Below are 15,022 nucleotides of genomic sequence, written 5' to 3' on the forward strand. Positions count from 1 at the left end.
AGCATTTGCTACGCCGGAAGGTTTATTTCAGTATGTGTATATGCCGTTTGGACTGCACGGGGCACCGGCGACCTTCCAGAGACTGATGGATCGAGTCTTGAGGCCACATAGGCGTATGCTTCGGCCTATTTGGATGACATTGTCATTTACAGCTTGGACTGGGAGACTCATCTCCAGAAAGTACAAGCTGTGATTGACGACCTGTGGGAGGCAGGTCTAACCGCGAACCCCAAGAAATGTCACATCGGGCTAGAAGAAGCCCGGTATTTGGGGTATGTAATTGGGAGGGGTGTTGTTAAACCCCAGGTTGATAAGATTCAGGCGGTTCAGGACTGGCCACAACCTGTCAACAAGAAGCAGGTGCAAGCCTTCCTGGGGATCGCCGGTTATTATCGCCGGTTCATACACAATTTTGCAGCCATCGCTACCCCCTGACGGATCTTACAAAAGGGAAAGACTCCGTCATGATTAAATGGAGTTTAGCGGCTGAAGAAGCCTTCCATAGCCTAAAACGGGCACTTTGCTCTCAGCCCGTACTGGTGACTCCGGACTTCTGCAGTGAGTTTGTGGTACAAACGGATGCCTCTGATACCGGTATCGGGGCTGTACTCTCACAAGTGAGGGACGGAGTGGAACACCCAGTCCTCTATCTCAGCAGGAAGCTGAAAAAACACGAGCAAAGGTATGCAGTCGTAGAAAAAGAGTGCCTCGCCATTAAGTGGGCTCTAGAGGCCCTCAAATATTACCTGGTGGGCCGAAAGTTCAGGCTGATCACTGACCATGCCCCTCTCAAGTGGATGCACTTGAACAAGGAACGGAATAGCCGGGTGACCCGGTGGTTCCTTGCCCTGCAGGCCTACACTTTTACGGTGGAGCACCGCCCAGGGGTACAGATGGGAAATGCAGATGCCCTGTCCCGAGTGCACTGTTTGGCGGGTGTCATTGCTCGACCGGAGTGGTCTGAGCAGAAGGGGGGGATGTGTGAGAATCATGTGGGAATAGTGGATGAGGGCAGGTATATCTCGCCCAGATTCCTTTCCTATGTGGCCTAGTCTGGTCAGTATCGCACCTGCTTACTAATGGATAATGGGAGGTGGATATAAAAGTATGCAAGGTGGTTGTGTGAGTGTCTCAGCCTGGGAACACAGAGAGCCTGTCTGTGTGAGAGACACACGTGAGTGGAAGCAGTGCCCACTGCAACTGTGGTTTGGCTGGACGGGAGAAGCCCGCCAGTTGGTAGTTAGGTTGTCCATTGTTTAGTTAGTGCCGGACAGGCAAGGATTTGTTTTATGTTTTATTTCCTTTTGCATTGCTTTCACCGTTAATAAACCTGACCCAGGGTCAGTTATACACGAATCCCAGCTCTGTGCCTGAGTTTCATGCTGAACGCACGTGACCTTTGTCCCCCAGCAAAGGCGATCCCGGAGTGTTTTATCACACCGCCCAATATCTCTCATCAATGTTGACGTAAAATTATACGCAAAAATTCTAGCGAATAGACTGGCTCCTCACTTGCCTTCAGTAATACATTCAGACCAGGTGGGGTTTGTGCGGGGAAGGGAGGCGAGAGACGGCATAAGCAAGACTCTCAACTTGACTGCATATGCCAAATCGAAATGTAAACCGTTGGTTGTGCTGTCGATGGATGCGGAGAAAGCCTTTGACCGTGTACACTGGGGCTTCATGTTCTCGGCCCTCCGACAGATGGGCCTGGGAAACCGCTTTTTGCATAGGGTTGCAGCCCTATACTCTGGCCCGTCGGCAAGGGTTAAGGTAAACGGAGCAATGTCGGACTCTATGACCATTGGGAACGGGACCAGGCAAGGGTGCCCTTTGTCGCCCCTTTTATATGCGATAGTTATGGAACATTTCACGGTGGCGATCAGGAAGAACCCCAATGTGCACGGTCTATGGGTAGACAATGTTCATTATAAGGTCTCTCTTTATGCGGACGAACTCCTACTGTATATATCCCAGCCGCATATTACCCTCCCATCATTGATGGAAGAGTTCCAAAAATACGGAGCAGTCAGTAACTTTAAGATTAACTTTCAGAAAACTGAAGCCCTTAACATATCCCTAGGACAGACAGAACTTACAAGACTTATGGGAAATTTCCCCTTTCGGTGGAAGACTGGGGCCATCCAATATTTAGGCATTCAAATCCCTACTGACACGACTGACCTATATAAATTAAATTATGTGCCCCTTTTGGAGTCGACTCTGAAACGGTTGAGGGAACACGGACGAAAGAATATCTCATGGTTTGGCAGGATGAATTCATTTAAAATGGACATTCTCCCCAGGTTCTTATACCTATTCCAGGCGGTCCCGATTGTGCCGCCGAAGACATTCTTTCAGACCATTAGATCTGCGTTAATCCGCTTTATCTGGCAGACATCTAAACCTCGTCTTAAATATTCTATTCTAACCGCCCCGAAACCCAGAGGTGGTGCGGGCCTTCCTGACCTGGAACTCTATCATAGAGCTTCCCTACTTGCACGTCTGTTTGACTGGCAGTTCGGCCACCGTTCTAAACAATGGGTTCAATTGGAACAGACATCTTTTGGTATCCCATTGCGCCATCTTCCGTGGATGAGACGTAATGAACAGGTCGCAAATGACTTTACGGGACCAACAAGTTTCTTGACTCGAGAAGTTTTACAGACCTGGAATCGTGTTAAACATAAAAAGAAACTGATCAGCACTTTGAACCCACTGTTACCAATATTTGGTAACCCGGACTTTCCTCCAGGATGTCACAGAGACCAATTTTTAGGTTGGCATAGGAGTTCTGACTTACGACTGGGACAGATACTAGTGGACAGAAATTTTCCGACGTGGGATGCCTTACGGGAAAAGTTTCCCAATAGGTCACTCTCCTGGTTGGAATATAATCAGTTGAGATCGTTTACACGGGGACGTTTGATCGACCGTACTTCTCGCCCTCCCACGACGCGGTTGGAGGCTTTCTTACAGCTGCAGGACCCTCCCTCTCATCTGATTTCCTTTTTATATAACGAACTTCATTCAGGAGACTCGGAAGTGGTTCCAAGTTACATCCGTGCATGGGAGGAGGAGATGGTTTGTAAATTTTCAGCGGAAGACCTTGACAAAGCATTTCTTTTTACACATAAAATGTCTCCGGCCGGGGGCGCACAGGAGAAAAACTATAAGATACTGACTAGGTGGTATCTGTCCCCCGTTAGATTGAAGTCCATCTTTCCGACAGTGGATGATACATGCTGGCGTTATACAATGGAGCGAGGCACGCTATACCATATATGGTGGCAATGCCCTGCTGTACAACCCTTCTGGGAGGAGGTGTTTTGGGCCTACCAGGAGATCTCTGGAAAATTTGTCCCTCCCTCCCCACAAATTGCCATTTTATCAATTCTCCCGGGTTCCATATCCACTCAAAAGAAGAGCCTTCTCCGGTTTTGTATTACTGCGGCACGGATGGTGATACCATGCCACTGGCGTACGACGACAAAGCCAATTATGGCAGAGTGGTTGTCAGAGTTTACAGACATTTTTCGTATGGAGGAGTTGATGGCTGAATTGGAGGGAGATAACTCCAGTTTGATTCGAACATGGCAGCCTTGGATCGTGTTCAGGGAGACACCTGGACTACTTCGATTGGTCGAAAATGCTTCTTGGAGGCCGGCTCGGAAGTCTGACGCCCGTCTCCTTTTCCCCTTTCCCCTTCGCCCTTCTCCCCTTTCTCTTTCTTTCTATACTTCCTGTGAGTCTTCTTTCTCTTTCTAATTTCTTTCTCCCTTTGGTATTTGCAATACACCTTCACAGGTTACGGGCAAACTATTGTTGAACACGAACCATTGTTGCTGTGATCTAGTACGGCTTGGTGTATAATCGTGTATAATCTTGCATCTTGTATCTTATGTCTTGTATGTTATATGTCAAATTCTTTTCAATAAAATAGATTCAACATAAAGCCGCTATACCACGACCTGGACAATCCCTGATGAAGGAAACCGTGGATTTCCGAAACACATAGGAATTGGTCCTTGCAGCATCTCTTATCTTTGGAATTCATGTATACCCCACAGGTCCACCTACGTCACGCAAGTCCTGTCTCCTTTCCGATGCCGCGAGCATGCAAGATACTACCGCCCACGCACCATCGGAAAGAGCCGCACGGAGCACCTGTCACCGGCCGGGACAGCGCTCCGGTTCCATCCGTTCAATCAGCTGCCACGAGCACCCATACGGACTCCAAAAACACTCCCAAAAGACATTCCCTGCTTGTAGACAAGTGAGCCACGACACAGTCAACCAGGGGAAAGGTAACATCTTTTTAGCACCAGAGTATCTAGTGTTTCTAGAGTTTTTTGTTTTTTTTTATAGTTACTGTGACTTTTATGCCGATTAATATTGAATTATCTCCAAGCTACTAACAAAATTATCAGATGGTCACTTCTATACTTCTGACCACATTTGCTGTCTCTCTAGCCTGGTTCAATTCTACTTAAATTGAGAACATATTCCATTTAATGTAGTTATCCAGGGTCCCATTCCCAATGAACTGCGTGTTCTCCTGACCTTTTGCCCTTTATATCTTTTGCTTGCTGCACTGTAGTTTTAATCCCCATCATAAGAAGGCATTCAAAGCACAAATTCATTTTTAGTTTCATTACTGAATCTTCTACCACTTGACATCTTTGTGGTGTTGGCCTATTTGCAGCTGAATACTTCCATTTTATACTAGCGTTTCTAACCTTTTTGCTTTGATACAAATTCTGGACACAGCCTACCCGGTCCTGGTCATCACCAATCTATGAGAACAGGTGCTGCAGGAAGAGGCTGGAGCTACTATTGCTGCAAAGATGGAGCCGAAGTGGGGAGGGCCCAGACAGGGTGTGCTGCGAGACCCACGATATGTGACCGGTGTTTCAATAGAATAGAAAAGCGTGCAAGACCTCGCACGTTGATTGGCCATGGACTTGCCTGCAGTTGAAGTGCTTTTATTTGCCAAAGAGCGCGTACGAAAGCTTCTGTGCGCCAATAGGCTGGTGAGAACTGGTAGGAGTAGCTGTATAGGCCTAACTCTACTGATGCTTCCCTGTCACCAAGAGAGGGGTAGTGGAGAAGAGGGAGACAGTACATGTCAGTGAGTCCCAACTCCTTCTCGGTTTTGAGTACGGCATCAGGAGACCCCAAGTGAGAATGGGGGGGGGGGGGGGGGAGGAGTGTCACTGTAAGATAGTTCTACACGTTGTCAAAGACTATGACTACGCTAGGAGGATGTCTGTAAACCGTGAAGTGACCACCATCTTCCTCCTAACCCGCTGCGAGGAGAGGGCTGGGGAACAGGCAAGGACTGACCAAAACGAACCACCCTGAAGCACTGTAAGGTGACGGGGGTAAGGTCCTGCCTAGCAGACCAGAGAATGGACGATGTGGGTGACACCACACTGTTCTCCCGGTCTCTTGTGCGACAAAACAATGTGAGAAATTACACCCTGTAGAGGAGAACCTGAAACAGAAAAGGAAAAGATTAAAAAACACACAAAATGGTGTCCTAAAAAGGAAAGACGTATCTAGGAGTAGATCCACGTCTGCCTCCTACAGACACTTAGCTAAAATTAACGAGCTTTGCGCCTGTTGTTGGGTGTACCTTGTAACGATAATGTACCTATCATGTATGGTTTTCCTTGTTATTACCCTTTTCTAGCACGATTCATAGATGCACAGAGACAAGCGACCCCCCCCCATCCTCCTTGTCACAGGATGGAGCTGTGACCCCCCCCCCCGGCTCCAGGGGAGATTTCTTCACACACACACACTCAGTGTAACCTGAGACACCAGTGAGTGATTTTCCTCCGCACAGCAGGGAGCTTCTTTGTCTTCCCATGTGCTCTGGCTTCCCATAGACAATAATGAGAATCTAATCATTTGGTCATAAAAGCAATATGAGGTTGTGATAGAAAAATGAAAACTACATATCCAGGACGTTCGACAGGCCTATTTAGCCTGTGTTTTTCCCAGTTCTAGCTTCAGTGGAATCCGAGAAGTGGATTCCTGAGCAGCTGGGGCAGCCCAATGCTTCGTGTATGGTTTTTAATGAACGCCAGCGACAAGCTGAATAAGATGATACTATGTGCGTTTCTATACCTCTGCGAGGTATGATTATTACAGTTTTCTTAGCCAGATTGTAACTCTGAAAGCAAGGGGAGGAGCGCCACAAACCAGACCCTTTAGTGATGTCACAAGCCCAGGCGTAAAAGTCACTTTCACCAAGGACAGCCCTCATTTTAGCCTGGGAAACTGCTGCATCCAGACCCCTCCATGCAATGTGACATCTGGCTCCTCCCACCTGCATTTTGCCTGAAATTATCTAAGTAACATGTGAGTGCCTCTTTTCTTCTGTTAATCCTCTATTTTACTTTGCTGTGTACATAATTTAATTGTCTCATATTGTAAAATATTTTTATATCTTCTGTAAACACTGCCTACCCGGAGTAAAATATAAAATTACTAATTTCGTATCTCCTTGCTCTATCACAAATTCATACGTGCCTGAAGTTGATTACTCTACTAATTTGGGTTGGCTTTGGACCCCTTTTATTACTTATTAATTGAGCAACATTAATATAGAAATCGGAGCTGGTGGTGGCGGTGTGTTCTGGGCTGGTGGGTACCGCTGGCAGTGCCGGTAGGGTATTATATAAACTGATTTGTCTGGCTGCGGCTAGGACTAGTTATAATTCCCTCGCTGCATTGAAGCAGCCAGCCCGTCCGGAGACTAATTATCCTAGGAGCAGTTCCCTGACTGACCTGTGGGTAAGGGGGGCGCCGGAGAGCTGTGAGTTCCAAAGTGGAACTGAAATATGGGATAAATCCCTGCAGTTCGTGACATATAGCGGAGAGCAGTGGGATAACCACAATAAGCCCCTGCCGTAAATTGGTAGGGCAAGACTAGCTTGCTGTTTTTCATCACATTGTTGCAGCGGTGGGATAACTAAGATAAGCCCCCTCTGCACATGTGATATCCGTGTGCCGACCGAAGGTCATACCCCCCTGATCGTGACATACCCTTACTGGAGAGGAGCTAATTTTTATTTTATTTTTTTTTTTTTAATACAGCCTCCTAGCGACAGCAGCATACACCCATGGTTAACTGTGTCTCCCAATGAAGCAATACAGAAATACCTATACAAGTCTATGGGTCTTTAAAAAACAAAAAGCGCATAGATGCCAGTGAATAACATTAAACATTGCTGGTAAAAACGGACACATGGACCAAAAACCAATAAAACTCTGATCCAAAACACTGATGTTATGGGGATCATATTTTGGGTAAATGAACAAACATGGACATCCGAAAGAGGCCTAAAGCAAACAGAAATGCACCCCTTGCCTAGGAAAACAGTTGTCTCTGACTGCCGCAGCAATGGCCAGTAACCTTCTCAAGGAGCAGCAAACTATAGAACTAAAAACCATCCCTTTCTCAAACACAGAAGAATTTTAATATGTAAACTGATAAGTTGCTTGTTTTTACAAGCACATTGCAATTTTACCCATTTATCTTGTTGAGACAACCTCGGTAATTATCATTTATCTGTCTCAGATTGTCGCACAAAGAGGGAATTTGACCAAGATAACCTTTACAGAGGACCTTCCCACAAATTTTTCATGTTGAACTGAACACAGAATGTAATGGCTGCAGAGAGGAATTATTAACGGTTTGTTGTTTTTTTAAATTTTGCCGCTCCACTGCAGAGATATTAATGTGGCGCCCCCAGGAGTATGGTCGCCACAGTGGCATTGCCTTCCTCCAGGGAGGGTGATGTCAGGCTTGGAAGCAACGAAGGGTCTCTCTAGCAGTTAACCATAACATGCAACACAGTTCCCACTCCGGGCCAGCAGAGGGAGCTCTGAACCAGAATTGGGCGGAGGAGTGCTCTCTGAGTGCCAGGAAGGGAGAATTAGGGAGTTAGTGTGAGGAGGCCGAAGTGTGTAGACGTGGAGAGAGAAGCTGGGGGACTGAGCGAAGTTGAGAGCTCGTTCCCAGCTGGAGCGCATGATCTGGTCTCCAAGGTTGTATGGATACTGAAGGTCCTGCAACAGAAATCAGAGGAATAGGAAGCTGTAAATGCTCTATTCCCACCTAAGACTCAGAGGCACAACAGCAACGGGTGAGCGAAGAGAAGAGATAGAAGGCTACAGCTGTCTGCCATACAAGGTAGATCTGAGAGGGAAAAAGAAGGAGGAACTTCAGTGTAACACAGTACTGGATGTACCTCAAGTAAGCGCTAGGAAGGAGACTACACAACCTATCTGCATAGAGAGATTCCTGAGTTGCTTCCAGGCTAATCAGCTCCTGTGCCATCTGTAATCTGGACCCTGGACTGCACTTACAAAGTAAAGGTAAAGAAACTACATTCCGCTGTGTCCTTGCCTTCTTTCTGCAACTTCTCCAGCACTGCTACATCTCTGTGCCAGACACTGCACTCTCTTCCCCAACACCGATCTAGACTGCCCTGGGACTACAGCCCTGCCTGTGGAGGGCTACACCATCATTGCTGCACCACACCATCTGTCCCAAAGGATCTGTCTGCAGCGTCGGCTTAACATCTTCATTGCCGAATACCACAGGTGGCGTCACGAATCACTCAAACTTTATTCCACCACTCTACCCCTTTTACATGGGCGCCCAGGGCCACGGACCGGGTCACTGCTGCTGTGACATTCCCCTCTGAGAGACCGGCCCGGTACCGAGTACCCCACAGCCCTGGGAGGGCGACCCATTTGCAAACAAGTACTCATCTTTTATAACTCATTAAATGCCAAGTCCAAATGTTAGGCCAACAGCTCCAATGATCCAAACACATTTATTCTGTCTGCGCAGAATATCATTGTCTTGGCAGCACATGTTCTGTTTACACAGGACTAAGTGATGCCGAGAATGATGATATTTGAGCAATCTCAAAATTGTCATATGAACAAATATTTTCTTTGTTCATTTGGTAAGTGCTAGTCTCTTTAGAAAGGCAAACTGTCGGGAAACAATTTTTTTTTTTTAAACTTACTTTATACTGCGCTGCATCCTTAGGCCAAAGATGAACACTCCAGAATTCCAAAATCCTGAAACAAAAATATATATTTTCTTTATTAAAAGGGGTATTCTCAAGTTGTCTCTTGAGCAGTTTAAGGCAATGTATTCACTTTTGGCTTCCTCATTTCCTTTGTTTCTGGCAGGCCAGGCTCTCCTCCTCGAGTGACAGCTATGGACAGTAGAACTGTAGTTTTAGTAAAGTTAGAAAGCTAAAAGTTCTTATATTAAATTCAGCTATCGGTGGTTTGTTCTGGGGTCTACAGTTATCCCTGTATTTACACAAAGATAACAAGGCAAAGCGATAAAAGTAAAAAAAAAAAAGTATGCAAAAACAGTGATCACCCCAAAAAAAATTGTTTATTACAACATTAAGGACAACATATGGGAGAAGACAACTTAAAAACATTTAAAAAAAATATTATGGCCTACTGGAAACCACATACTACCAACAGCCTATGATGAGGCCATTGAGAAACCCAGACACAGATGATAGGGCATATATTCAATTAAGGGGCAGAGCATATAACCATAGACACAAAGTGCAGTAGTGCAAGATAACAGAATGTATCAAATATACAGAAGATTCAAGATATGCGCATTATGCATCGGATCCTCAAATGTGCAAATACATGCATACATGAATACAGGCAATGAGGTATATATATATGTATATATAAGCCAGATCACATAGGTACACTGTGTTGAGTATACAAGATACTGAACAGTCTATGTTATGCTAAAGATAACGCAAAAAGGTCCAAAGAGTACAAAAGTACCGGTAAATGCAAAATCTTGGCAAAATAAACAATTCAAGGAGCAGCTGAAGACAATACTAAGATCTATGTCAGAGTAAGTGCCCCTATGCACACAAGATGTCTTCCATGGTCAGGTTCTACTCCTTCAATTGTTTCTTTTGACGATATTCAAATTTTCTGAGAAGCACCTGAGTATCAGTCCAGTGCGCAAAAGCCAGATACAAGTGTCATATGAATAAGGTACCAGGGCTAGTATGGCTGTTATAGGGGTTAAGTCCCCTTCAACATTGTATCACGCATCTCTGCCCTCAAGCTTAATGGAGATGGAAATTTCATTCTCCAGCAGGACTTGGCACCTGTCCACACTGCCAAAAGTACCAGTTCCTCGTTTAAAAACAACAGTATCACTGTGCTTGATTGGCCAGCAAACTCACCTGACCTTAACCCTAAAGAGAATCTATGGGATATTGTCAAGAGGAAGATGAGACCCCAGACCCAACAATGCAGACGAGCTGAAGGCTGATATCAAAGCAACCTGGGCTTCCATAACACCTCAGCAGTGCCACAGGCTGATCGCCATCATGCCATGCTGCATTGATGCAGTAATTGATGCAAAAGGAGCCTTGAAATAAACACTTGAAATAGAGCACTCTGTAATGACTATATAATGTATAAGTTTCACTTTCTGTATTGAAAAACTGAAATAAATTAACTTTTTGATGATAAACTAATTTTGTGATAAGCACCTGTATATCTTACTTTGACATGCTACGATATGAGTCCATCCTAGCCCTTGTGCACATGCACATTTTGACTCGACAAAGATACTCTTATAAGCAGACAATTTACGCGCTTGCGCACGCAGCGGCTCCACAATGACAGCTGGGTATTCGCATTTCAATTCCAGCCAATTTTGCGTTCAAAAAGTCAAACGGCGCTCGTTCTCTTCCGAGCTCTGCCATGCACCGAAACAGTGGTTCCCCCCCACATATCAGGTATCAGCGTACTCAGGACAAATTGCACAATAACTCTTTGCATCCAATTTCTCCTGTTACCCTTGGTAAAATAAAAAAAATTGGACCTGATTAATTTTTTTGTGAAAAAAAGTTAAATGTTCATTTTTTTTAAACATTCAAAAAAATCCTGTGAAGCACCTGAAGGGTTAATAAACTTCTTGATTGTGGTTTTGAGCACCTTGAGGGGTGCAGTTTTTAGAATGGTATCACTTTTGGGTATTTTCTATCATATAGACCCCTCAAAGTGACTTCAAATGTGATGTGGTCCCTAAAAATAAAATGGTGTTGTAAAAATGATAAATCGCTTGTCAACTTTTAACCCTTATAACTTCCTAACAATTTTTGTTCCAAAATTGTGCTGATGTAAAGTAAACATGTGGGAAATGTTACTTATTAATTTTTTGTGTGCCATATCTCTGTGATTTAAGGCAGTGGTCCCCAACCTTTTTTGCACCAGGGACCGGCTTGAACCAAGACCATTCTTCCATGGCCCGGCAGGGCGGGGATGGAGGTGTGACAGGGGCGGGGCTATGGACGCGGTTGTAGTTTAGCAGTGCATATTTATCATTTAATTATAACATTTTTAATGTGACTCAACTCACCATAGGTTTTGAATGAGTGGGAGCACAGGGCTTGTTTCTCTGTTTCAGTGGGAGCACTGGGCTACTTCTACTGATGACCGTCACTGCTAATGATGATTGGAACCTACAAGGAAATGGAGCATTGAGCACTTAAGAACAATTGTACTGTAGTACTGTACATGCTGATTATTTTCTAATCATCAGAAAATGTATGTGTGGTCCCCCCCGTCCAGCTCTGTGTGGCTCCCCCTGTTGTATGCATGGCTCCCCTGTCCCATCCTGTATACATGGCTCTGCTCCCACTCTCCCATCCTGTATACATGGCTCTGCTCCCACTCTCCCATCCTGTATACATGGCTCCGCTCCCATCCTGTATGCATGGCTCTGCTCCCACTCTTCTATCCTGTATACATGGCTCCCCTGTCCCATCCTGTATGCATGGCTCCGCTCCCACTCTCCCTCCCTTGTATACATGGCTTCGCTCCCACTCTCCCGGCCTCCCTTGTATATATGGCTCCGCTCCCACTCTCCCTCCCTTGTATATATGGCTCGGCTTCCACTCTCCCTCCCTTGTATATATGGCTCCGCTCCCACTCTCCCTCCCTTGTATATATGGCTCCGCTCCCACTCTCCCTCCCTTGTATATATGGCTCCGCTCCCACTCTCCCTCCCTTGTATATATGGCTCCGCTCCCACTCTCCCTCCCTTGTATATATGGCTCCGCTCCCACTCTCCCTCCCTTGTATATATGGCTCCGCTCCCACTCTCCCTCCCTTGTATATATGGCTCCGCTCCCACTCTCCCTCCCTTGTATATATGGCTCCGCTCCCACTCTCCCTCCCTTGTATATATGGCTCCGCTCCCACTCTCCCTCCCTTGTATATATGGCTCCGCTCCCACTCTCCCTCCCTTGTATATATGGCTCCGCTCCCACTCTCCCTCCCTTGTATATATGGCTCCGCTCCCACTCTCCCTCCCTTGTATATATGGCTCCGCTCCCACTCTCCCTCCCTTATATATATGGCTCCGCTCCCATTCTCCCTCCCCTGTGTATATGGCTCCGCTCCCACTCTCCCTCCCCTGTGTATATGGCTCTGCTCCCACTCTCCCTCCCTTGTATATATGGCTCCGCTCCCATTCTCCCTCCCCTGTGTATATGGCTCCGCTCACACTCTCCCTCCCTTGTATATATGGCTCCGCTCTCCACTATCCCTCCCTTGTATATATGGCTCCGCTCCCACTCTCCCTCCCTTGTATATATGGCTCCGCTCCCATTCTCCCTCCCCTGTGTATATGGCTCCGCTCACACTCTCCCTCCCTTGTATATATGGCTCTGCTCCCATTCTCCCTCCCCTGTGTATATGGCTCCGCTCCCACTCTCCCTCCCCTGTATATATGGCTCCGCTCCCACTCTCCCTCCCCTGTGTATATGGCTCCGCTCCCACTCTCCCTCCCTTGTATATATGGCTCCGCTCCCATTCTCCCTCCCCTGTGTATATGGCTCCGCTCCCACTCTCCCTCCCCTGTATATATGGCTCCGCTCCCATTCTCCCTCCCCTGTGTATATGGCTCCGCTCCCACTCTCCCTCCCTTGTATATATGGCTCCGCTCCCATTCTCCCTCCCCTGTGTATATGGCTCCGCTCCCATTCTCCCTCCCTTATATTTATGGCTCCGCTTGGCTCCCCCATCCTCCCCATCATACTTACCCTCACGTCGCTGAACTTCCTTCCCGTCGCTGCACGTCCCTGCATCTCGCGGCGCTTCAGCTTCTTCCTGTGCGGAGCGGTCACGTGCTACCGCTCATTAAGGTCCATGAATATGGACGCCACGCCTATGGGAGATGAGTGGCGTCCATATTCATGACCTTAAATGAGCGGTAGCACGTGACCGCTCAGCGCTGGATGAAGCCGCCGCTGGATGAAGCCGCCGCGGGATGCAGGGTGAGTATCAGCTGCTGCACCGCCCCCTGGCTCCCCTTGTGTCCGCGGACCGGCAAGGGCACTGCAACGGCCCGGTGCTGGGCCGCGGACCGGCGGTTGGGGACCCCTGATTTAAGGGCATAAAAATTCAAAGTTAGAAAATTGCGAAAGTTTCAGAATTTTCGCCAAATTTCCATTTTTTTTCACAAATAAACGCAAGTTATATGAAGGAAATTTTACCACTAACATGAAGTACATTATGTCACGAGAAAACAATGTCAGAATCACCAGGATCCATGGAAGCGTTCCAGAGTTATTATCTCATAAAGGGACAGTGGTCAGAATTGTAAAACTTGGCCCGGTCATTAACATTCAAACCACCCTTGGGAGTAAAGCTTGATACAGCAAGGTAGAAGCTATGGTGTACAGTCGACACCTGCTGCATTTTCACCAGTCGGGGGGGGGATACTATTATCTGATATGTGAGGTCAGTAAAGTTACTTACCGATAACGGTATTTCTCCGATCCCATGACGGCACCACGGAGAGAGAGGGGATCTGTCCCACGGGGACAGGAAACCTACCTATAAAAAGGCGGTACCTCTCTCCCGCATCAGTTGTTTTACAGGGCATTAATGGAACTTCAGCCTAATACTAACACAACTCTAAGAAAAAAGGGAATTCCTATAATTATTAAACTGCGTAGAGGAGACACCACGTGACTTTTAGACTAATCTGTATTTACAATAAGTGCGCACCCCACGCGTGTAGGGAGGGAATATACGGGTGCAGTCATGGGATCGGAGAAATACCGTTATCGGTAAATAACTACGATTTTCTCCTTCCCCCATGACGGCACCACGGAGAGAATTGCAGAGACTATTGGGGGGACCACTGCCTCCAGCACCCTTTTACCAAAGGTTAGATCTGAGGAGGTGGCTAGGTCCAGCCCATAGTGGTTAAAGAAAGTTAAAGGAGAGGACCTAGTAGCGGCTCTACATATCTGCTCAATGGAGACGCCTGCTTTCTCTGCCCAGGAAGTTGACACCTGCCCGGGATGTCCGCGCCTTCTGATGAGTACGCCAAGGTGATGGCATCCCTTATCCACCTTGCCAGCATGCTCTTTGATGCCTTTCGCCCTTTCTTTGGCCCCTGGAAGCAGACAAAAAGAGACCTATCCTTCCTACACTCCATGGTTGCCGCTAAGTATTCCATAAGGCATCTCCTGACATCTAATGTGTGCAAGGTCTCTTCTCCCTTGTTTTTGGGATTGGGGCAAAAGGAGGGGAGGGAAATTTCCTGAGTTCGGTGGAACCGGGATGCTACCTTCGGCAGATAGAACAGACCCAACCTAAGTACCACCCTGTCATCCAGAATCTGTGTGAATGGCGGAAAGGCTGAGAGGGCCTGGATGTCGCTAATTCTATGGGCCGATGTGAGGGCTACCAGGAGGGAGGTCTTGAGAGATATTAATTTTAGCGGCGCTTTCTGCAAAGGCTCAAAGGGAGGCTTGGTCATGGCTGAGAGTACTAAGTTCAGATCCCAGGGAGGGGTGTTTAGGGAAGACACGGGCCTGGATCTACTGACTGCCTTTGTGAACCTGGACACCCAACGATTCCCCACCAAGTCACAGTTGTATAGGGCCCCCAGGGCTGCCACTTGAACCTTTAG

The 15,022-nt window shown here is 47.0% G+C and overlaps 1 protein-coding gene across 6 annotated transcripts in view; it reads right to left on the reverse strand.

The window, feature by feature from the left end:
- LIG1 (DNA ligase 1) overlaps positions 1–15,022 on the reverse strand; it is a 314,922-nt gene that overhangs the window by 281,467 nt on the left and 18,433 nt on the right. For 5 of the 6 annotated variants that reach the window (XM_073552127.1, XM_073552126.1, XM_073552125.1 and 2 more), the window contains exon 2: positions 9,054–9,108. In XM_073552127.1, the coding sequence (XP_073408228.1) occupies positions 9,054–9,070 (17 nt within the window). In that variant the 5' untranslated portion in view covers positions 9,071–9,108. Of the gene's footprint in view, positions 1–9,053; positions 9,109–9,189; positions 9,249–15,022 lie in introns of all 6 variants that reach the window. The other variant, XM_073552123.1, reaches the window with a different exon arrangement.

The sequence above is a fragment of the Dendrobates tinctorius genome, unplaced genomic scaffold (assembly GCF_039654945.1).
Source record: "Dendrobates tinctorius isolate UK_male_01 unplaced genomic scaffold, ASM3965494v1 ptg000184l, whole genome shotgun sequence".
Classification (NCBI taxonomy): domain Eukaryota; kingdom Metazoa; phylum Chordata; class Amphibia; order Anura; family Dendrobatidae; genus Dendrobates; species Dendrobates tinctorius.